Genomic DNA, 23,233 nt, shown 5'->3' on the forward strand with positions numbered 1-23,233 from the left:
TTCTTTGGCACATGATGTGTCCGTACACCAAGTTTCATTAGTTCCACTCAGTTTGTTTTTGCGGCTGGCGAACAAACAAACAGACACACAGAGCAGAAGTTGAGTTCATCATTATAATAAAACATTCCCTGTCATTGCAACGTTTGACAGCAGGTGTGTTTCCATCCACTTCTTGTTCTGCACAATCCGAGACACATTAAAAAACGTGAATCAATGGAAATAAACTCGTTAGGCGATATGAAACCTGCTGCGTGTGTGTAAGAGCTCGATGTTAAGACGACTTAGTGAATAACATAGAGTCATAGAGTGAAGAGCTGGAAACATCAGAGCTGTGCGGAGCGATGAGGAGACTGTAAACATCCTCTTATACCTAAACTCAGAGTGACCCTCCACTGCCTTTGGATTGTGACGTCTTTCTCGTGAAGCACACGCAGAGTGACAAAGTACCTGTGGCAGCTTTAAAGTCCCGCTCCAGGAGGGGCAGACCCCACCATAACCTCCGCTCTGACCTTTGACCTGCTGTCTTCAGAGCCACTGTGAATCAGGGTGATGCTGTCTTTACTGGCCTCAGTCGGTCCTGCCTGGCATTGTTCACTTGGAGGCTTCTGAGTATATTGTCAGTACTGCTGCTAATTAAGACTCCTGGAGGACCAGAGTTCCTGCGATGGCGGTTAAAACATTAAAGCAGCTTTTTAACTGGTCAAAAAACCTGCTAACACCCGCTAACACCTGCTAACACCCGCTAACACCCGCTAACACCCGGCTTTTTTGCTTTGTGGGAAAGGTCACAATCGGCATTCAAACCCGGGTAATTATCGCCTCGGCTCCGATCGGCATTGATGGGAACACATATCCCGTGTCGACATGCTAATCTCCGCCCTCTTTCCATCGCGATGCTATGCTCCGTCAGTAACTTCTGCGACTCCTTGTTAGCTACAAACTCCGCCTGTCTCCGTCCGAGCAGCACTTGAACATGGTTCCAGATTTGTAGGCGCAGAGTTTGATGAACAGACTGAATGAGTAACAGATACAATAAAGACCTAACCACCGTAACATCCTCACTGGTTACTAACCCTGTCTCCTGTTTGTGACGTCAGACGGTGACGCAGCAGAAAAGAGACCGACAGGAAGATACTTCACTGGCAATGGGAAAGAACACAATCAGCATCTATAAGCGGGTCTTCCCGGATCTGAAGAACCTGCGACAACGCGCTTATTTCAGTGGGAAAGCTGTATAATACTCCCCTGGTGCTCGAAGCTTCAAGTCCGGACGCTAACTGAGCTAACTGAGCTGACTGAGCTAACTGAGCTGACTGAGCTAACTGAGCTAACTGAGCTAACTGAGCTGACTGAGCTAACTGAGCTGACTGAGCTAACTGAGCTAACTGAACAAATGAACAATCTGTCGATGTGTAAAAGTTCAGACAGAGCAGAAGACATCAGAGGGAAACAAATCCACATAATATGATCCAGTTTCACCAACGCAACTTTAGAACTCTAGTGAGGCCCAGCCCCCAGAACCACTCTGATGGGGATCATGAACTTTGACCTTGACCCCAGAGAGACTTCAGCTGATGACAGAGCGCCTGCAAAGGCCCGGAGGACGTGTGACGCTCGGTTTAATCAAACAGATAAAACATGTTTACTTTGAGTGTAGATAGAGGTGATCCAGAGTCAAACAGTGTGTTTGATCAACATGATCAGGAATGATCCAGAATCATGTGAGACATTAAGAAGCCTACGATGCACTGAAGAGGAGGGTTTTAATACGTCAGATCACCACACACAGGATTTCATCTGGATCAGTGACGTGTTGATATCAGATCTGTCAGGTCTGTGCGTCTGAATTATTGATCACGACACGTAAAATATAAATATATATAAATGATAAATCTGACTTCATCTTAAATAAGGACACTCCAGATCTATAATTGAGTTCAACGAATGCTTGATCATGTTGTTGAAGTCTGTGTGTGTGTGTGTGTGTGTGTGTGTGTGTGTGTGTGCGCGTGCTTGCGTGCGTGTGTGTGTTCTTGGCTCCATCTTCTGACACCTGGCAGCCTTTCTGACGAGTTAAACAAGTCAGGTTTGAGGAGACTCGAGCCGAGCCAAGTCTGTGTGAGCGTTTGGGAATCGAATGTGCCGTGATTCAGATTCATGTTGTTCATGTGCGAGTCACTGTTTGTAGACCGCCTGCAGAGAGAGAGAGTGTGTGTGTGTTTGTGTGTGTGTGTGTGTGTGTGTGTGTGTGTGTGTGATTGCCTTCCTCCTCTTTTTCACTCCTTTCTCTTCTTCTCTTTCATTAAGCCGTCCTCCCTCTCTGCGAGCGCCTCTTCCCTCCTGGGAGCTCATTCTCCCTCTCCCTCTCTCTCTCTTTCTCTCTCTTCTCACTCTTCTTCTATCAATTATTTTCTTGTTTCTTCTTTACTTTTCAAAGCGTGCGCACACTCGGCCACACACGCCGGGCCCTGAGCCTTCATGCTGTGTTTCCTCTCAGTGTTAGAAAGACGAATATGAACAGTTCTTCTCTTCTCCTTTTCATCAGCATTAACCCCGCGGTCTCGAGCTTCTTCACAAACATCACAAACAAACATTTCTGAAGACTTTTTGCACATTCGGCTGCAGACAGAAGAAGTTTGTTCTCATGCTCGGTGCTCTGATTCAGTGCTGGAGGATGACCAGTCTCTGCACGCAGACACAGGCGTACAGGAGTTCAGCTTCATCTGACGATGATTTATCTTTTATTAATCTCTATAAACGGACAGAAAGGATCATCATAAACGATGGCTCCGCCCTCCGTCTCATGTTAAAGTAGTGTTCTTCTCCTCCTGAGGACAGACCTGACAAAGCTTCATGTTGTTCCTAATCTGCATCATGATGTTGTTCTTTCAGCAAACTGAAGAGCCGTTAATTAAAGTCGATCACAAGAAAATCTGTTTCTGTTTGGGCTTCATCCCGCTGCAGTAAGCCAGAGTGCAGCCTCTGTGTAACTTCCTGTTTACAGTGAGACTGAGACTCAGCACAGACAGATGAACGGGCGCTCCTCCGGGGGATGGGACGAACCGAGAGATGACAGCTGCTGACTGGACTGTAAACAATGCAGCGCACAGAGGAGGACGTCTGGGCTGGAAGTCGTTTATCGCTAAACGCTGGATACACCGGACACGCCCGACATGCTCACTGTTTCTCCCAGAGGATACATCGTCGTCAGATGACAGCCGATGGGTTCTGAGATGACCTTGTCCATGCACTGTCTGCCTGAGTCGAGTCCCCGTAGCAGCAGGATGCTTACTGTGCACTTAAACTTTAAGACCTACAGTCTGACTGCACGCGAATGCATGGGTTGATGTTGTTAGTTAGATAGTTAACTAACATGAGTCACATGTGTTGACATAAAGAGGAAAGGACCTGTTATAAGTGCATGAGGAGAAGCAGTAACCTGATGTTGTGACCGCTCGCTGTCACCTGTCCGTGTGAATGTTATTACTAAAACCTGTGCTCTTCCTGTTCAGTCACATGTCCTGTGAGCTCTGTGGACTTTCTCTGTGACTGTGAGAGCACAAACAGGAACAGGAAGTTGTGTTTGAGACTGAATTTGTACTTTCACATTCTCCATGTTGGATTATCATCTTCGAACAAACCTTTTATAAAATCTCTGCCTTTTCACTTTGACATTTAACAATGAATCACAGAACGGTTAGGACTGAGGAGAGTAACAGATAAATGTCTGAGCGTCAGACTCGTCTTTGCTTCTTTGAGTTCAACCAGTTTAAAGATGTGAACAGTGAAGTTTCATGCAGATCAGTTTGTATAAAGTCAGGTGTGACAAACACTTAGCACCTGCTCAAACTGAAAGTCACTGTGCTTCTAAGTTTGAGACAGCAGATCCTCAGTAACCTGCAGCCTCACGGAGACGTGTTGTTGTGTATCTGTCAGCTGAAACGTTTCCTGTCTGCTTTGTGGTAGCTGAGGTCCTTCAGACTGACAGAGTTCAGGCTGTGTCACATGAAATCTTCGCTGAGGCTAACAGTGAGCAGGCGAGCAGTCACCCACGTTTAACCTCCACACAGGGATCAAACGTCTGCACGTGTCTTCATCCGTCAGCTGATCGATACTCTGCTCCGTTCGGCTGCAGGACGACTCTCTGCAAACATCAAATCCCTGAAGAGGACCTCAGAGTTTGACCTCAGAGTTTGACCTCAGAGTTTGACCTCAGAGTTTGACAGTGAGGACGGCAGAATGGTGCTGCTTCTCCTCACTGGGTCTCTGGCTCTGTCTTATACGTACAAGGGACAAGACTGAGGAGCCACATGCAGACAGGCAGAGGCACCCAACCTAAAGATATTTTAACGTCACATTTACCTGTAAACCTTCAGGGTTTCTTTGATTGATCTAAATGTGTTGCTGATAATCGTCTTTGATCAGCTCTGTGAAGATTCCCATCGTCTGTTCAGGGCAGGAGGTCCTGTGATTGTGCTGCTCTGAATCAAGCAGCAGTGTAAAACAACTTCTGTTCCCAACGACATCTTAAAGATTATACATCAAGACAAAGATGTTGAGCAGAAAGAACAAGCCAGGAAGTGATCCGGTACAAACTTTATTTGGATCTGTTAAAGTTCAAACTCCTCTGCAGTCGATCTCATTTCAGTCCGTAGTTTCACACAGCAGGATCCATGTCCTTCTGCCCATCCATGTTCTCCCACTCACCCGGGGCCGGGTCGCTGGAAGCAGGCTAAGCACGTTGACCCAGACGCCCCCCTCCTGAGCCACGTCTTGTTGGTCCTTGAGGAAGAAAGTTCCACATGTGTTCGTCACTGTGTGCATGTAACACAGCTGTTCCTATTAAATGCATCCGTGCATGTAAACACCAGACTGTGTCGGACCACAGCATGTAAACATCCACAGATCTACAATCAGAATGATTCTAATCTGAGCTGACTGAGTCTCAACAACCAGATGTTGTTTCCACTTCACCTCCGGCTCACGCTGCTGCATGAAAGACACGCTGAGTCTGTCCTCTCACACACAACTTCTCTTTACTTTCTTTGTGCAAAACAAAGCACGCACGCACAGAGGGGCAACGAGCTGCAGATACGTCCGCTTCCATCTCGTTTCCTGAGGTCACGTTTGATTATGTAAGTTTGGGTTAGTCCCTCGAATCACCGCTCTGAAGTCTAAACACGCAGAGTGTCCGGTCCTGCGTCTCGGCTGAACTGTCAGGTTGGTGGGTTCTTACAGTTAAAATATTAAAAGTAGGTAAAACTTCTTCTTACGTCTGTCGTCACACGGTTTTCATCAGGTAAAGTTTGTACGTCCTCCAGTTTTCAGGCATAAAGATTTATGTTTGAATGTGAGCAAAGAAATGTGAGCATGACGGCAAACAGGCTGGTTTATAGGTGTATTAATATATAGCAGCTGTGAGTGTTTCCTCTCAGTCCCATCAGGACACACTGTCAGGCACTCTGCAGGATAACACAGACAGGCAGATTTCATCCACACCTGATGTCCACAAGAATTCAAAGCTGCTGAGTGTTTGAACTATAATCCTGTAAATGGTCCATTTTGTGTCTGACTTTGAGACCGGACCGAGTTCTTCTTTGAACATGGCTCCAGAACCTGCAGAGGAAGAAGGTCGAGTGTCTTCCTCAGATTGAAGCTGCTGCACAGCTGACTGCCTCTAATTGGTGTCGGCTCCTGAGACACGGTGTCAGAGTGATGTCGCTGCCTCTCTGCTCCCTCTGCTCTGAATCTGTCCTGGTTTCTACAGGACGGAGCAGCAGAGACATCGTCTCCGGCTCTTTGAGGGGAACATGTGGAGTGTAAAACTTCAGCGACAGTTCGAGAAAGACGCCTGAGTCTGCAGCAGCAGGAGAGGGCACAGAGACGTCTCAGCAGGTCCTCCGGGAGCTTTTTGGGGGCTTTTCTCTTCCTGTGTGCGGGCTGAAAGAATTTCTGTGTGAGCGAGGATCCAGTCTGGTTCCAGGTCATCACCATTAGAGGTTGTTCAGCCGATAATGTGACACTTTATCAGTCCCCGAGGGGAGATTCTCGTGTGTCTTTGTGGCTCTCTGTGGGGGGACAGACAGCAGAGGAGCAGCCGCAGAGAAACCTCCCTGCTGGAGGTTTTAAAGCAGAAACATGTGGAGTGAACACAGAGCGGGCGCTTTAAAAATCTCCTCTCGTCCACGCAGCCAAACGCTGACTTAATCTCCCGATAGACTTTGTTCCTGGCCTGCTTACGCTCACACGTTTAATCCAGCAAAGTGGACACACTCTGACAATCAAAGTTTAAAGTGGAACTGATATTTCATTGCATTTACATCGAGGTATTTCAATAAGCAGAAGTTTGCATTAAAAAAAATGAGTGCAGCGCTGCCCTTCCCTCAGGAAACACAGATTCTACCTTTAACTGGAAATGTTTGAAAGTACTTTTCCACTGCAGAAACTTTCCCAGGTTCTGGTTCCTATAAAGGAACTCCTGTTTCTCCTGCAGGGACACGGGTCTTAATGAAGTACCAGAGACAGTACTTCATCCCCCAGTCCCTGCAGGGTCGGGTGCTAGCGCAAAGGTAACCATGATGCTGTCGGTGTTCGCTCGTGGTGGGCGTGTTCTCGCACGAGAGAGTGACAGTGAGCTTCTGGTGATGAAGAGCCCAGGAGGAGGAGGGGCCCAGTTCCTCCTTATTACAGCTTGAAAATCAGTCATGTTCCATTTTATTTGGAGTCACTGTGGTTGTTTACAGCGAGGAAAAGTAGGTGAGTTTCTGATTAGTTTCCTAAAAACTGAACAGACTGATTAAAAAGTGCTGGAGAAGAGGAGGGTGACAAAGAAGAGAAAAAAGAGAGCGCGTGTTTGTGACTGAGTGAAAGTTATTCACACACGCAAATGAAGGTGACAGAGACGGAGACAGAAGGACAAAAAAACTATCTGAGCCATGATGGACGATAAAATAAAGAGAGGAAATCACAGAACAGGAACGATGACGATGACGCTGAGGAGCGTGGCGGTGACCATGGTGACATGGAGCAGAACAGATGAGTCATCTTCTCCGAAATAATAAAATCTTTGATCAGGTCGTCCCTCACCTGTCGTTTGGAGGGTAGGAGTGAGAGTCAGCAGGAGGAGGAGGAGGGTGCGTAAATGCTTCCTAGACGCCCTCGATGAACTCTCCTTAATCCCCTCGGCTCAGGGTCTATTTTTGTCCATTCCCTCGGGGAGATTCTGAGGAGGACATGGTTCCAGAAAAATCTCCCAGATTCAGTTTTTTGTTGATCTGCCTGCTCGGACTTTTGAGGTTTTAATAATATAACATTCATTTCTGTATGATTACAACCGTCTGATCTGAAGACAATAGTGACGAATTTTAACGACGTTTAGAATGTGTGGAGTAGATGTGTTCATCCTGCAGCAGTGAAACAGGCTGTAATGGCTGCAACAAAATCCTCGATGGGTCAAAGGTCGTCCACTAAAAGTTCTTGTTGTTTCCACTGACAGGCTCAGATTGTTATTCTAAGTGTGTGACAACATGACAGAAAGGATCCCTACAGAGATAGACCTTTTTGTTACAGAGGAAGATGATTGTTTTAACCACACACAGACGTTACATCGCTCTCTGCACACACACCAGACTCCATTCATAAAAACAGTGATTTTACCTCACAGGACAGGAGCTGCTGCTCTGCTGCTGCCTTTATAGGTTAGTTTCTTTTTGTTATTGTGTTACACAAATATTGTGTTGGATCCAAATGAACCATTAAAACAACAAAGTCACACAATAACATAAACCAACTATAAACTAGAGGCAGCAGTAGACCAGTAACTCTGCAAGACTGTTTTTGTCAATGGAGTCTGGTGACTTTGGAGAGAGCGATGTAACAGCTGTTCCTGGGCCACACATAAGCCCTGAATCCCTCAGCTAATATAACAGCTAGGCTAAGTTGTGTTTTTGCACAGCATCAGTAAGGCCGCTCCCCAAACTCTTTTATCCTGCGGAGACCATCAACACATGTAACCCACGACAACAAAACCAGGTCGACAAGCAATGGAGCAAAAGCTTTGTGAACAAAGCTTCAGTAGTTTGAGCACAACGGCAGATCAGACTACATGACATCAGCCCAACCCCGAAGATGTGAGGTATCTGATATTTGGACGAGAGGGCGGGTATACGTCTTATCGACTTGTCAATCACAGGTAGCCCCGCCCTAAAGCCTCCCCTGCTTCTTGTCTGCGTGACTCTGAATGGGAGCATCAGTGACTAAATGAACATCATGCTGTGCTGAAGATTAGACATTAGGAACATGTTTACTGAGGGAATAAATCAGGAGGGAAGGAGGACCATGTATTCAAAGACAGTACAATTACACTTCTTTTTGTAACCAGTGGAGTCGCCCCCTGCTGGACATACAGCAGGACAGAATGCAGGTTTAAGACACGTCTGCGTTGGCTTACCTGTTAAAACCAAAAGGCCACCCGAACCTGGAATAAAATTTCCCTAAATGGCCACCATAGAGAGGACTTACCTCCTGTAAACTTTCCTTTTTCAGGACAAACTTTACATTTGTGTCCCTTTAGTGATAAAGATCACCTGTTTCTTTGTGCTGTAAACACTTCGTCCTCAGGTGTGCTTCAGACTCTCAGAGTCTCTTTCTAAAGAAAACAGTTTGTTGTTGTTTGTTATTGTGTTATTCTGTGGTTTGTGCTGCTCTCTGCCTCTGAACTGCTTTGTGTAAGTATCACCTCTCTAAATAACCTCACCGTCATGTACACATCATAAAAGCCTTTCTGCTCCCGTTCACGTCCATAGTCAGAATATTGTATAAAATCATAACCTGTCGTCAGCTGAGTGCCTTCAGGATCAATTTACGGGACTATTTTTAGAGACGCTGCTGCAGGGCTGTGTGTGTGTGTGTGTGTGTGTGTGTGTGTGTGTGTGTGTGGCGAACATGTGTGTGCAGCCCTGCAGACAGTGTGGATATATTTAGCAGGTTTTAAAGGATGTTTCATGTGTGTGACTCACTGTGTTTGTGTGATCAGCCTGCAGACGACAGATGGGCAACAGGTCCATGAAAACATCGCTGTGATGCAGCTCATGCTTTTCATTATGAAAGCAGAGCAGAACTAGTACAGACAAAAACATTGTTATAGAGTATTAGATTAGATAGGATAGATAGGATTAGATTAGTGTGTGTTCATAATAAAGGGAGCAGCTTTGAAACGAAAAACCACAGCTAACAATAATTAAACTTTTTTATGTCAATGATTTTATTTGTTCTCATGCATTTTAGCTCAGATCAGTTTTGACAGACAAACAAAGAGGAGTAAAATATATGAAGTTTATTTATGTCTTCTGGTGTAAAAAAAATGCTAATGTAACATGATTCTTCTTCCCTTCTGCTACCTCTGTGTTCATGTTATTAAAACCTCCATCCCTCCATGAAACAACAACCTTATTCAGAACCAAAAACTGGGACTCAGACGCAGAGTCCAGCTCAGTCAGAAAAAGTTCTACCTAAACGTTCTTAAACGTTCTCGACCTAATAGCCACACACAGTGAGCCAGTCAGAGTTTAAAGCCAGGCAAACACGAGGAAGAAAAACAGGCGGGAAACTGACAATGACAGGAAGTAAAACTAGACATACACAAGCACCAGCGTTACAAAATAAAACAGGAAGTGAACAAAAAACAATTGAAAACAACAGGTTGAACAGAATATCACATCATCCTGTTTAAACGGAGCTAAAATAAACTATAATAACTCTTTTTGGTGTTTTTGCTGTTTAATAAATAAGACATCCAGATTGTTGATCATCACGTTGTATCTTTATTGAAGTAATTTCATGATGTTATGTGCAATGAAAAGACTTAGAGTCGTGAACCGGCCAAGGGAAACTGTTGTTCACAGAATCCTGTTTAATCTTCTTAAATACAATTAAGTTATTAAAGAAGTCATTTATTTTAGCAACACAAGCTGAAGCTTCTGTCTTTAAAGATTTAATCTGGAAGATTTGTATGTAAATAAATGTCTGTAAGTCTCTCTCTCTCTGAATGAGGTAACACATGGTGACTGAGCCTGTGGCCCACTGATGAAAGCCTTTACATCTGCAGTATATAGTATTATTATGGGCTGGGTGTCTGTGGCGGCGCCCAGTTAGTGACGCGTTTTCCATCACCCAGCAGTGGTTGGTCTGCCAGAGAGGGTAGGCGGAGCTAAGCGGCTGCTTTTCCGCTCTCTGCAAGTGTTGCGAGTAAACAGTAATCTACTATGGCTGAACAAACAAAGAAAAGATGGATGACTACAGATACAACTTCAACAAGAAGTGAAAATCCAAAGAAGAAGAAACAAACTCGACGCTCAGATGAAGCAAACAGTCTGAAAAGGAAAGCGACCGTCAGCCAGGAAAATCAAGAGTTACAGCCGTGACAAAGGGAGCCAGAGGTAAAGTAGAAAGTTTACTCCCACAGTTACTGTATATCGCCATAGATAACGCCACTGAAATCTTCGAGATTGAATCTTTAATGTCCTCACGGTGAAAGTTCGTTGTTGCCTTCCTTACCTGGTGTTACATGTGTTGTAGAATGTTTAACACAAAGAGTAAGATATAATCAAAATACAGGGTTTAATGGAAGCTGGGGTGCACGGTGGGGCAGTGGTTAGCGCTCTCGCCTCACAGAAGGTTCCTGGTTCGAGTCCCTGTTCAGACGTAGTGGGCCCTTCAGTGTGGAGCATGTTCTACCCGTGCATGCGTGGGTTCCCTCCGGGTACTCCGGCTTCCTCCCACAAAGACATGCTCGTTGGTGACTCTAAATTGCCCATAGGTGTGAGTGTGAGCGTGAAAGATTGTCTGTCTCTGTGTGTCAGCCCTGTGATTGACAGGTGACCAGTCCAGGTGTAACCCCGCCTCTCACCCAATGACAGCTGGGGTAGACTCCAGCCCCCCGTGACCCTAAACAGGATAAGTGGTACAGATGATGGATGGATGGTCTCATCAGACCTTGGAGCTGAAAAATGTTTCAGAACCATGGACAGCTCCAGGACAGCAGGGACAGGCTTTAAAGAGACCATCTCCAACCAAACATCATAAAGAGAAACACAAAGCGGTCATGTCTCTACATCACTTCCACTACACTCACACTCTCAGCTTGTGGCCAGCATCACATTTGCCACATCAGACACTGTGGGGAAAAAAAAAACTAAAAAGAGCACTTGACAGAGAGAGAGAGAGAGAGAGAGAGAGGGGTCAGAGGGCAGCAGAGATCTGGGTTATGATGGCACAGAGAGAAGAGTTCAGACGAGCAGATCTCTCTCATGTTCACTTTGTCAGATATTTTGACCCTCTTGAAGTTTGTTGAAAGTTTTGTGGGAAACGTCGGCTCCAGGAAGCTACCAGTGTCTGACTTACCTTTCCATCCCTGCTGCAGATTACGGGTGGCCGCTGCCCTCTGAACTCTGTCCCATCTGGATCTACCTGGACGTGCTGTTCTCCACGGCGTCCATCATGCACCTGTGCGCCATCTCTCTGGATCGATACATCGGCATCAGAAACCCCATCCACCACAGCCGCTTCAACTCGCACACCAAGGCCCGACTCAAGATCATGGCTGTGTGGACCATCTCAGTGGGTGAGGACGCAGACACACACACACACACACACACACACACACACACACACACACACATAGACCTGCTGTACATGTTGAAATGAAAGACTTGCTGGTGTCATTAGAGCTCATGATTTGTCTGTGTGTCATGTGGTCACTGATGTGTTTTCTCAGTTATGCTTCTCCTCATGTTCTAACACAGGAGTATGAAAGTGGCCAAGAGCTATTTGCATCACATCGCTGTACCTGCTGGTGGCGCCCCGTGTTGATTCTTTTGTCAACTGACACATTGGTAGCACAGACGAGGCGCACACACTTGTCCTTCACATGCGTGATTAACAACTTGCTTTCCCAGTCCCCGTGGAAATCGTATATTTTAAGCTTTTCTTGCTGTGGGCGCCTCATTGCACATCATAAATCTGTCTAACAGGCTAACAGCACCGAGCTCCTCACTTTGAGTGTACAGCATCACTGACCCGACCTGTCGATGGAGGATGCTACGTTGCTGTGATTGGTTATGTTCAGACATTTACAAACCTGCCAGGAGCATCACCATGTTTAATTGACAGCTAATAGGCCTATCCTATTATGTTGTATTGGAGGGGGCGGGACATCTGTGATTGAACTGAAGTGGGAAGAGGCTTTCAAGGTGCATTTACTGTCGTAGGATTTTTTGTACAGATTCTGTGAACCTCTTGGCGAGCTAAAATCCAGTAGCTACCTGTTGGAGAGCCCTGTTCTATAGTATATGATGTGTTAATGTTTACACTAAACATGGACTAATGTCAAACATGAAGTGCTGGACTCTGCAGTCAACGTCCAGTTACACCTCTGAAATGTAAGTGGTTGGACTGTTTAAATTTAAAACACGGCTTTGTTTTAGAAACGGTTGTCGGTCTCTGGTTCAGTTCAAGAGAAGATCATGGTTTGGGAAATGATGTTAGGAGACGCTCCGCTCCAGCAGCATCTAACATTACAAAGTCTGATAATCAATAAATTATATTTATTAAATAAACCTGTGAGCGCCCCCTACAGGCTTGGAGCACTCTTCTTTGCTTGTTTTCTGGGTTTGTGTGTTTCTGTATTTGCAGTGCGTTTGATGTTAATGAATTTGTTTTGGACGCATGTATTGAATTGTTTGAATTTGCAGCCTGTTTCTTCTAATGGAAACCGTTTGGGCTGTTGCAGTGTGATTGCCCTCATAGGCCACCGTACAAGCAAGCTAAAAATGCTCCATATAAACACCTCAGTCAGAACAAACAGGCCAAACTTATTGTAATTTTAAGAGGTTGGAGAGTAAGAGTTTAAAGTTTCTTCTTTTAAAGTTTTTAGCTTTCAGGGTTTGTGACATTGGCCGCACACTGGAGGATAACTGGCCCGATTTTTAGATTTCGCTCCTCCGGGCAATCCTGGGGGCGTCCTGATAAAACTCTGAACTTTGTGATAAACCAAAGACAAAAACGTAACCGTGTTAAGAATTTAATAAAATCACTTCCTGGCTGCATTCACATCGAAATATGTCTGTTGTTCTGAGCTGCTGCTTGTAAAGAGCAACACAAGAAGAGTAGCTACGGCCCTGAGCAGAGCTGATCAAACGTGTGACAAAGACAGACTGCTGAATGGGTCGGTGCTGAAAGGAAGTCCTTGAGGAAGATGACTGCCTGGTTATGTCATACAGCTGTTCTGATTCAATCTGTCGGTGCATGTAAACACCAGAGCCGTGCATTTAAACACAACTAATGTTGATGTTTGGTTTCACTTCTTAAATCCTTTTTAACCCTCCGTCTCCCTCTGCCTTCTCCCTGTGAGGATCTTATTGTTCATAAGTCACGAGAGGATACCGAAGAGTCTGAAGCCACTGACCAAGCGGCCATATTTGATGAGCTGGGAGCAGGAACTGGCTGTACACTTCCATCTGTAGTTTGGTTTGAGATTCAAAACATGAGCTGAGAAAAGGTTTGTGTGTTTGTTTGGCTTTGAAGGTTTCATCAGAGCGAAATGAGCACACATTGTGAATGCATCAGTCCAAGGCTGTGAACAAAGAGTCTGTGTTCTGCGGTCAGGATGAAAATCATGCGGTCCATCTCTGGCTGAAACGTCCTCGCTCTTTGTCACGCTCTCTTCTTTGTAAGTGGAGCAGCTTGCAAACGTCTGCAGTGCTTTTGTGATATAAGTCCTGCTCTTTGAGGATTCAAATATGAAATGTTGTGGTGAGAGGCCACGGCTAACCCCCCAACAGTTGATGAAAGCAGAGCAGAGCAGCACTAACGTGCAGGCAGGAGGGCCGGCTGCCGCTCATGACATGTAATTTTCCCCGTGCTGAGGACCGGAGTGACGTTTATGACTGCGTGTGATGGTGATGGAGGCGAGGGACAATCAGCTGCTGATAATTGGCTCCTGCCTGCCTGGCCGGTCTCCAGCTGCTCAGGTCATCAAAGCTGATGAGCAGGAAATGTAATGACGGGGCTGCAGACGCGCTGATGGAGGCGGAGGGCGGGACGAGCAGAGATCAGATCTGAGAGGACGCTTTACACTGGCAGGGTGACGATGATGCATCACAGGTTCATCTCTGCAGCAAACACGGCTTCGCTGTGATTGGAGGAGAATTCATAAAAACTTTTCTGTCCGATGATTCGTTTTTCTCGTTATTGCTCGACATGTTTGCACAGAGAGGTCATTAAGAAGAGAAATGGTGTTATGATGATTTTTCTCCAGGTGCCAGAGAGCTCAGACCTCAGGTGATCAGGTGGATGGATGGCAGGAACATTAGAGCTCACCATCGCTGCTGTTTGGCCTTCTTAATGAAAAGACGAGCAGCTGTTTGCTCAGGAGAGGGATGCAGATGCCAAAACAACAGAACAAGTTCATCGCATTAAAAAGATGAAGAATTATTATCACTTCTGCGTGCTCGGATCACTGAGTGGGGCCGAGCGTGCACAGGCCCAGGTGCTCGGGGGGTCCGTTAAAAGTAGGGACGTCTTCATCACGAATTGTTGTTGTTGTTGTTTGATATCGTGTCTCTGCTGGACAAATCCCTCTCAATCATTTCTTTAGTTAAAAGCAATTAAAATCAAAGCAACAGAACAGTGTTGGCTTGAGGGAGGTAGAACCAGCGCCTCAGGTTGAGATGAATGGTTTCCTTTAATAACATTTAGGATAATGTGCTGTAACAATAATTGGAGAAGTGAAAAAGGAGGCTCAACGTGTCGACAGGAACACGACTGCAGAGAGACTAAAAAGGACAACAAACACATTTAAACGTCTTCATGAACTCTGAATGAACCAAAGGGACACAACAACAGTATGTCCTCAGCTTGTGTCGCTTCCTGGAGTCTGGTTTATATCACATGACTGCAAGCAGCAAGGACAGAGTCCATGAAGATAGCTGGTCACATAACCCCTCATAAACCACAGTGTTATCAGTGTTCAAACTTTGTCAAGCTGTGTCCCCGCGATGCCAGCCTTTAGTGTGCAGACATGACACTGTTTCCATGTTCTCATCAAACGCTCTGTACGAGGGCGGATAAGAGCACCACGATCCTTTGTGGAGAGGAGGCAGAGAGTGGTGAGACAAGGAGGTCCAAACCCTCTACGATCTCCGATCCCATCGGCTACAGTCTGACAACGATGCAGCCTCTGGGCACAACGATGAACATGCTGGGGCAGGTAGCCGTCGGTTAGCGATAAACGTCTTCCTTTTCCACGTGCTGCATCGTTTAAAGAACCTGTTTTTCCTGTGATTGACTTTAATTAACAGCTCTGACCTTCGCCGAATTTCAACACCGTGATGCAGATTAGGAACAAGTCAACATGAAGCTTTGTCAGGTCTGTCCTCAGGAGGGGAAGAAAACTACTTTAAAATCACGGAGCCATCATTTATGATGCATTTGAGTAAGTCAGGAAATCTGAACAGTGACCAGCTTACGTGACACAGCGTCAGGGAATTAATCACGTTGAATTGTAGATCTAGAACAGATTGTTAGCTGTTAGCTGCTAGCATGCCGATGTCTGTTTATAGAGATTAATAAGAAGCTAAATCGCTGTCAGATCACACTGATGGGAGCCGGGATGTGTGGATTACGTTCCGCCTGCTTTTGCTCTCCACACGGACTGTTTTGCCTGCATACGCTGCAGCCTGCTGATACGTGATTGGTCAATATTACTCGGTCTACAAGCGTAGCTCAAACAGAACATTTGCTTTCATTTCTATGTAGAATCTGTAAATAGAGATTATCCACGCATAAACATTTAGCAACACTTCAGAGTCAGTCTGACAGTTGAACTGTGCTTTCACTCTTTAGCCGTCTCGTGTTTTACTCGCCTTGTTTTGTAGTTGTTTTCATTATCAGAGGACACAGTGATAACAGTGAATCCAGGACACGACAGGAAGACGGTTTGTGTCCATGCCTCCACATGTTTGCCACATGTAGTGAATATTTCCTGACTTTCAGAGGGTTTAGCACCTGCACCAGCACTTATTGCTGTCAGGGAACAAACTGTCATCTGTGAACAGTATGAGGTATAGATGCATGAAGTGTTCAAAGGACCTCTCAAAGAAAGAGAGAAGGCATTAAAGAAGGGAGACGGTCTCTATGACCTTTCAGTGAAACAAACGTATAAAGACTCCTTAATGCAGCTGATGCTGAAGTGAAGGAGGCTCCACAGACACATTACTCAGAGGTCAGTAAAGGTCAGCACTCCATTCATAATCAGCCATTCAGAGGTTCATCGTGATCCTCCTTAAAGAGACAAACACTTCAAAGCCTGTAAGGTAGCTCACAGTGATGCATTATGGGTTATATTTAGCCTTAATGTCGCTAGGCTACTGAGTAGGAATCGCTCTGATTGGCTCATATTCTTCTTCATATTCTTCACATGCTGCAGAAAAAAAATGTATATAAGATCATGTAACCATGTGACAGCAGCCATGGAGAGTTCCTCTGCTTAAAGGGAAAGTTCCCTGACCCCGTGCGCTGCATGGGAAGGTATACAGGGCCGCTGCGCAGAGTGAGACACAGAGTAGAGTGAGACATCGTGCAGATTGAGACACGGTGCAGAGTGAGACATGGTGCAGAGTGAGACACAGTGCAGAGTGAGACATAGTGCAGAGTGAGACACGGTGCAGAGTGAGACACGGTGTAGATTGAGACACAGTGCAGATTGAGACACGGTGCAGAGTGAGACATAGTGCAGAGTGAGACACGGTGCAGTGAGACACGGTGCAGAGTGAGACATAGTGCAGAGTGAGACACGGTGCAGTGAGACATAGTGCAGAGTGTGACATCGTGCAGAGTGAGACACGGTGCAGTGAGACATAGTGCACAGTGAGACATAGTGCAGAGTGAGACACGGTGCAGAGGTAAAGGACTGTCTGACGTCGATGTGAAGCAGTGATAAAAACTAAAACACAGCGCACACTTAAAATGTGTGTTTATTAAGGACTCTTTAAAGAGGCTAAAGTTCGTGGTGCTCCTGACCCCGTCTGCAGCCGCACTAGCTTAGCTGCCGTGTAGGAACTCCGGCCAGCTTCTCCTAACAGGAGCCGTGCTGACTGTTATCTGCTGTATGTAGTTCACTTAGTGTTGATGAGTACCTCATACAACCACACTTCAAAAAACCTGAACTATCCAAAAGCTCCTCAGGCATCACTTTGGTCCGTGGTTAGAGGCCGAGCTGACATCAAGACAGGGGAGCTTCAAAGGTGAAATTTCTGTTTTATCAGAAGTGATTTCAAACATACTTGTGCAAGACGAAAGACCGATGTAACTGCGGTTACAAATGTTAATCAGGTTAATTTCCCAGTGTTTCTGTGACGTGTAGCCTCCACAGATTCAGAGTGTGAAAGCTGCAGGATCTGAAAACAGCAGAGACGACGTCAGAAGCCAAAGAAACATGTTAATGGATTGTGCAGCATGATAATATCCAAATATACAGCTTATATTATTTATATCTAAGATCACTCACTCGTCCCACAACACTTCGTGTCGTGACGCTCTCACCAATGAGTTAACAGCCAGTCTGAGACGTCCCCGTCTCTGTAAACGTCCTCTTCGTCTCCTCCGCCTCGATGTTCACATGAGAACACCGAGCTCGCCTCCTCTCACAGCTGAAGACGCTCGGTTTGTGATGTGAGATGAAATGGAGATAAAAGCGGTTCCATTCTCTCTGTTTTGAGCCAGTGTGGCATTAAAAAGTCTGAATCTGTTATTTTAAGGTCAGGTTGTTACATAATGTTGTTTTTAAAGCACACAGCTGCTCCCGGAGCTCCTCTGGGAGCTGCTGGAGCTCGCAGGCTGTGAATGAGCTTTGTGAACCGTCCAGGGACCGAATCATCTGTCGGGAAGCAAAGAGGTTCTGCTGTCACAAGTGATGTGGAGCAAAATAAGATGAGTGATAAAGGCTAACTGTCAGAGAGAATAACGTTTACTACATGCACGAGCCTGAGAGTAATGTGTGTGAGTGAAGCTACACAGATGTGGGGGGTTATATAGATGAGATTTACTACTTTAAGTTTAAGAAGAAATAGTTTAATTAATGAGAAGGTTTCAAACAAAGGAGGGGTCAGCTTCACGCCGTTTGCTTAGCACACTGCCCTCGGGAAGAGAGGTCCTTTAAAAAAGAGACAACACCCCGAGGTCGCTCTCTTGTTCTCTTGTCTTCTCTTGTCTTCTCTTGTCCTCTTCATCATTTTCTTTCCTTATTATATTTGCCACGCGAGGAGGCCTAAAGCCCTTGTGTGCTGTTCAGCGCTGAAGACATTGCTCCAATTGAACTCCAGCTGTTCCAGCCCTGTGTTACAAGAGCTGAAGACAGCAGCTCCTTTTGCTCCGATCCTGCGCTCTGACCTCTGCACGCTGCGTAACTAACTCACTTCCTTAATGAGTTATTTAAGCAGGTAACTAATTATAAGTTTTCCCTGTTTTGTCAAAATAGAGTGGTGCAACATTTACAACAGGTTAAATCCTTTTCATTAAAGTTAAACTTTAACTTTCACTCGTCAGTGTAGAGTGCAGGCGTTCTGCCACTAATGAACTATTAAATAATTCATCGATTTACGCTACAAACCAAAAGGCAGATTCAAAAGGCAGAACACAAAATCTTACTGAAGAATCCAACTGAAGGTCAAACCAGGGACAGGTGAGACTAATCAACACAGGTGAAAACAATGAGGGCGGGGCCACAATCACAAAGGCGGGAAACGAAACAAAGGAGGTAAAGCAACACAAGCAATGAATTAAATACAAAGATAAATATAAAACTAAACAACCAAATATAACAAAACGAGGATCACAAGAGAAAATGATGCAAACTGTTCATGGGGAAAGTGTTTGAGACAAACTCACAGAACAGCTGAAGTCTGCTGAACGGACAGCAACGTCAGAATAAGACCAGCTGAAGATCAAAGAATGAGTTAAACAGCAGCTCTTTAGTTTGTTCACAGTCAGAGGGGGGGTCAGGGGAGGTTCAAAGGAGGGTCAGAGGGGGGTCAGAGGGGGGTCAGAGGGGGGTCAGGTGGGAGGCTGAGGTCCACCCTGTGAGGATGGAAAAGAAAGCAACAAACCAGAGAAGGAAAGAAAAGAAACACGTCTCCTCCTCCTGTCTCCTCCTGTCTCGCCCTCCGTCCTCTCTTTGAGTTCTCTTCTAAACTTTATTGACTGAAAACAGGCCTCAATCATTCACACAGAGTCGTCCTCTGAGCCGCCCTGCAGCCCCCAGGTCTGCGTCTGCTTCCTGTCGCCTCACTCCATCAGCTCCGTCGTTCTGCAGCGAGCTGCTAATGAGCGTGTCACGGAGATAATTCAGCCTCCTTCCTCGTCCAGATCAGATAGACGGACTCGCTCATCGTTCACAGGCTGATGCACTTTTGTTATCTCAGATCTGGTTTACAGTAATGTCCAGCTGCTCTGCAGACGGTTTTACTTCCAGCATCAAGCACTTAACTGAAGTGATCGAATGGAAGAGCAGTTCTGATATATTTACAATTAAAGGTACCAAAACAAAGAGAAGAACTGAACAGATCGGGGCTGAAAGCAGCCCCAGGCCGGGTCCAAGGTTCCGGCTGATTACTGTGATCACCTCCACAGGCTGTCATGTGAGCAGTTTACAGATCAGTCTGTTCAAACATATTTTCAACATTAAAATCTGAATGATTACTGTGAGACCGCAGCAGGGTCAGAGCGCGACACTACATACTCCACCAAACCACGGCCATCATGTGGGAAGGACCTGCAGCACAGCACGCACCTCGAGGCTCAAACAAGACACCTGGAGAGAGCTGGACACAAGGATGAGCTTTCACCTGATCCCAGTTTGTCTGGAGGGCAGCATTACTCTTGGCAACCTTCAGTTTGTTTTTCTCTTTTCAAACCATCACTACAGGAAGTCGTTGAGCTCCTGCATCCTCTCCCTCTGAGTCGTCTCTGTGTCACTTTAACGTCCAACTTTTAATTGTAACTTTGAGTCTCTGATTTTTCTGACATCACTGATCAGACATAATGATGTGGAAGTTCCTTAAACTGTGATTGACTCTTCACATCACATGAATATCCCTCTCTCTCTCTCTCTCTCTCTCTCTCTCTCCCTCGGTAATTAAAGCCGGTTTTAATGAATAAAGTGTTAAACTGTGGATGCACGCGACAGACTCTGCAGTCAGTTAGCTGTCGTGTGTCGTCTGATAGATAAACGCTCGTATGCTGACAGTCTCTCTGCAGCCTGTCCTCCCTGTTCACATTGTATTTCCTTGTTGTTTTTCTCGTCTCTTCCGCTCTGACAGGAAACGGTGTTCTTCCTTCAGCCTGCAGAGAAACGACTCGAGATGTTACAGTGAGATCTGGTGATGTAACATCAGACAGTTTAGCATTCAGCCGGGACCTCCGTCATGCTCTCAGTTAACTAATGCATGCTGGGATATCTGTGATCATTAGGATGAGCTATAGCCGGAGCGCTGCGTGCAGGCTAACTGCACCATGTTATCTTTTACTGCTTCATCGATCATGTCTTACATGTGATGTAGTTTTGGTTACATCGTCTCTGCTCCACTGATGGATGCAAGAGATGATAAATAATACGTTGACATGGTACAGTCACGTTTTTACTGTCGTGCAGGCAGTGCGCGCACACTCGCACCCAGTTAATGTCGTAGCATTGCATCAGGCTTCTTTAAGGAATCATCGACGTTTAGGCAGAATTAAAGCGTTCTTTTATGGGCAGAAAATGTGATCTGCAGATACAGATAATGTGCCGATAATATCGTGGATCCCTACTTATAGGCAAACAGTAGCATGCTAACACATTAGCTGCTGTTTCACCTGCTAAATATCAACGTGTTACCATCGTCACTAGCATGTTAGCATGCTAAAGAAGACTCTCAGTCTTGTTAACTTAAGCCTCAACTTTGGCAATTTGTCTCTCATTTTGGAGCCAAAATTGACGGCAGGATGAATAAGCTTTGTTCCTTTCTGGTTGCTAGGTAACCTTGGTAGTGACTTGTCACTCACAGGTAGTCCCGCCCTAGCTCCTCCCCTCTCTCTGGTCTGTGTGACTCTCAATGGGAGCATCAGTGACTAAATGAACATCATGCTGTGTTGAAGAAGACTTGAAACTAGAGACTGAGACCATAAACTCATTAGGAACATGTTTACTGAGGGAATACATCAGGAGAGGAGGAGGAGCATTTTCTCATAGACTTCTATAGGATCAGACATTGGAGTCTGATTGTATAGATAGAATGCAGGTTTGAGGCACTTGCGCACTGGCTTTACCTTTAGAACCAGGAGGTTACGTCCAATTCTTGGAGACTCGGAGAAACAAAGAACATATTAAATAACTGACATGAGCACAGCTTGCAGACAGAGCTAGTTTGAGGTGCTCTTTGGTTCAGGATACAAGTGGACTTCAAATCACAGGAAAACTGTACGACGCTCTCTTTGAACATTAAAATGTGTTCATTCACTAAGGAACCTAACGTGTTTGGACTGTGGGAGGAAGCCGGAGTACGCGGAGGGAACCCACGCATGCACGAGGAGAAAATGCAGACTCCACACCGGAAGGCCCACTACGTCTGAACCGGGACTTGAACCAGGAACTGTCTGGCTTCTCGCGCTGACCCCTGCAGCAGCGTGCAGCCCTGGCAGAAACAGCTCTTGAAAATGAAGACAGAAACTAAAACGAGAGTCTGTCAGGAAGGTGAGACATCGATCTGAAAGGTGAAGTGTTCTTCACTTGACCAGAGAGCGGGTGGAATCAGCAGTAGGTTCCTGAGGCAGCTCTCACTCTCTGTGTCGGCTGCAGACAGAAAGTTTAATGAGTTAAGTTTGATGTTTTCACTGACAGGTTACTTTAATCTTCTCCCTTGAAGAGCTCAGATGTGAGCGTTTACTTCACCTCTCCCACACTGAATCTTTCTACATGTATTTGCAGTTTTTAACATGAATATGCAAATAACTGGAGGCTAAAGCTAAAAAATATTCATGATGCAACCGAGCTGAAGCTGCACAAAGTCGACAGCAGGGTGAGAGTTGAATAATGTGATGTCAGCGTGGAGAGCAGCAGGTCCCGCCCTCAGGCGCGTAACAGCCGGCCAAACACTCCTCAGCAGCACGCTACGCTGCGCCGCCGCCCACCAGCCCAATGAGATTATGTCAGGGATTACTACTCGGGTTAATTCTTCATTTTATTCACACACACGCCGCCTCGTTTAGTCCTCAGGGTCAGCAGAGGAGGAGGAGGAAGGAGCGCGGATGCTTCCTGTGGGAGTGTGATGGCTGCCGTTAAGCCTGTTTGTGGTTCTGCTCTGATCTGATTGGACGTAACATCAGGACTTACACATAGCTGCACAGAGGAGAGAGGGAGTACGCACAGACACGCATGAATGCATAATGATAGTGTGTGTGTGTGTGTGTGTGTGTGTGTGAGTGTGTGTGTTAACATCTCCAAAGTTATATAATTCAGACTGAAACATTCTCACACATGTTCATAAATATGTTTCTCTGTTGAAAACGTTGAAAACATGAATTCTTCATCGTTTTTTATGTGTAAAAATGTGTGTATAGTCAGTGCTGGGGGGGGTCAGGGTTCGTTACGCATAAATTATCTTGAGTTATTTAAAGGGGATCTTGGGCTCTAAATGGTGTCCGAGTGTCTCCAGTGGATGTGTTCATCCTGCAGCAGTGAAACAGGCTGTAATGGCTGCAACAAAATCCTTGATGGGTCAAAGGTCGTCCACTAAAAGTTCTTGTTGTTTCCACTGACAGGCTCAGATTGTTATTCTAAGTGTGTGACAACATGACAGAAAGGATCCCTACAGAGATAGACCTTTTTGTTACAGAGGAAGATGATTGTTTTAACCACACACAGACGTTACATCGCTCTCTGCACACACACCAGACTCCATTCAGAAAAACACTGATTTTACCTCTGTAACACAACATATGTGGTCGTTTGTCTCAGTGGTGAATAAATAACTTTAACTTGAAACTTAAAGAACCAAACACGACTCATGATGTGAACTTTGTTTATGTTTTTGGCATCAAGTGTATTTTGGATTTTTTTTGTACGTTGATATTTAATGTCTTATTTTGTGCTTCATACTGCAGCGACCGTACAACAACTTCACCTCTGGGTTATTACAGGTCT

General features: G+C 45.6%; 1 protein-coding gene across 1 annotated transcript in view; it reads left to right on the forward strand.

Annotated features, from left to right (window-relative positions):
* Positions 1-23,233, forward strand: part of htr2aa (5-hydroxytryptamine (serotonin) receptor 2A, genome duplicate a) — a 56,920-nt gene that overhangs the window by 25,405 nt on the left and 8,282 nt on the right. Inside the window, exon 2 of the mRNA XM_069663621.1 lies at positions 11,420-11,620. Coding sequence (XP_069519722.1) covers positions 11,420-11,620 — 201 coding nt within the window. The remainder of the gene's footprint in view (positions 1-11,419; positions 11,621-23,233) is intronic.

Source organism: Semicossyphus pulcher, unplaced genomic scaffold (genome assembly GCF_022749685.1).
Source record: "Semicossyphus pulcher isolate SPU_LCO1_2020_fin unplaced genomic scaffold, fSemPul1.0.p SCAF_15, whole genome shotgun sequence".
NCBI classification, from domain to species: domain Eukaryota; kingdom Metazoa; phylum Chordata; class Actinopteri; order Labriformes; family Labridae; genus Semicossyphus; species Semicossyphus pulcher.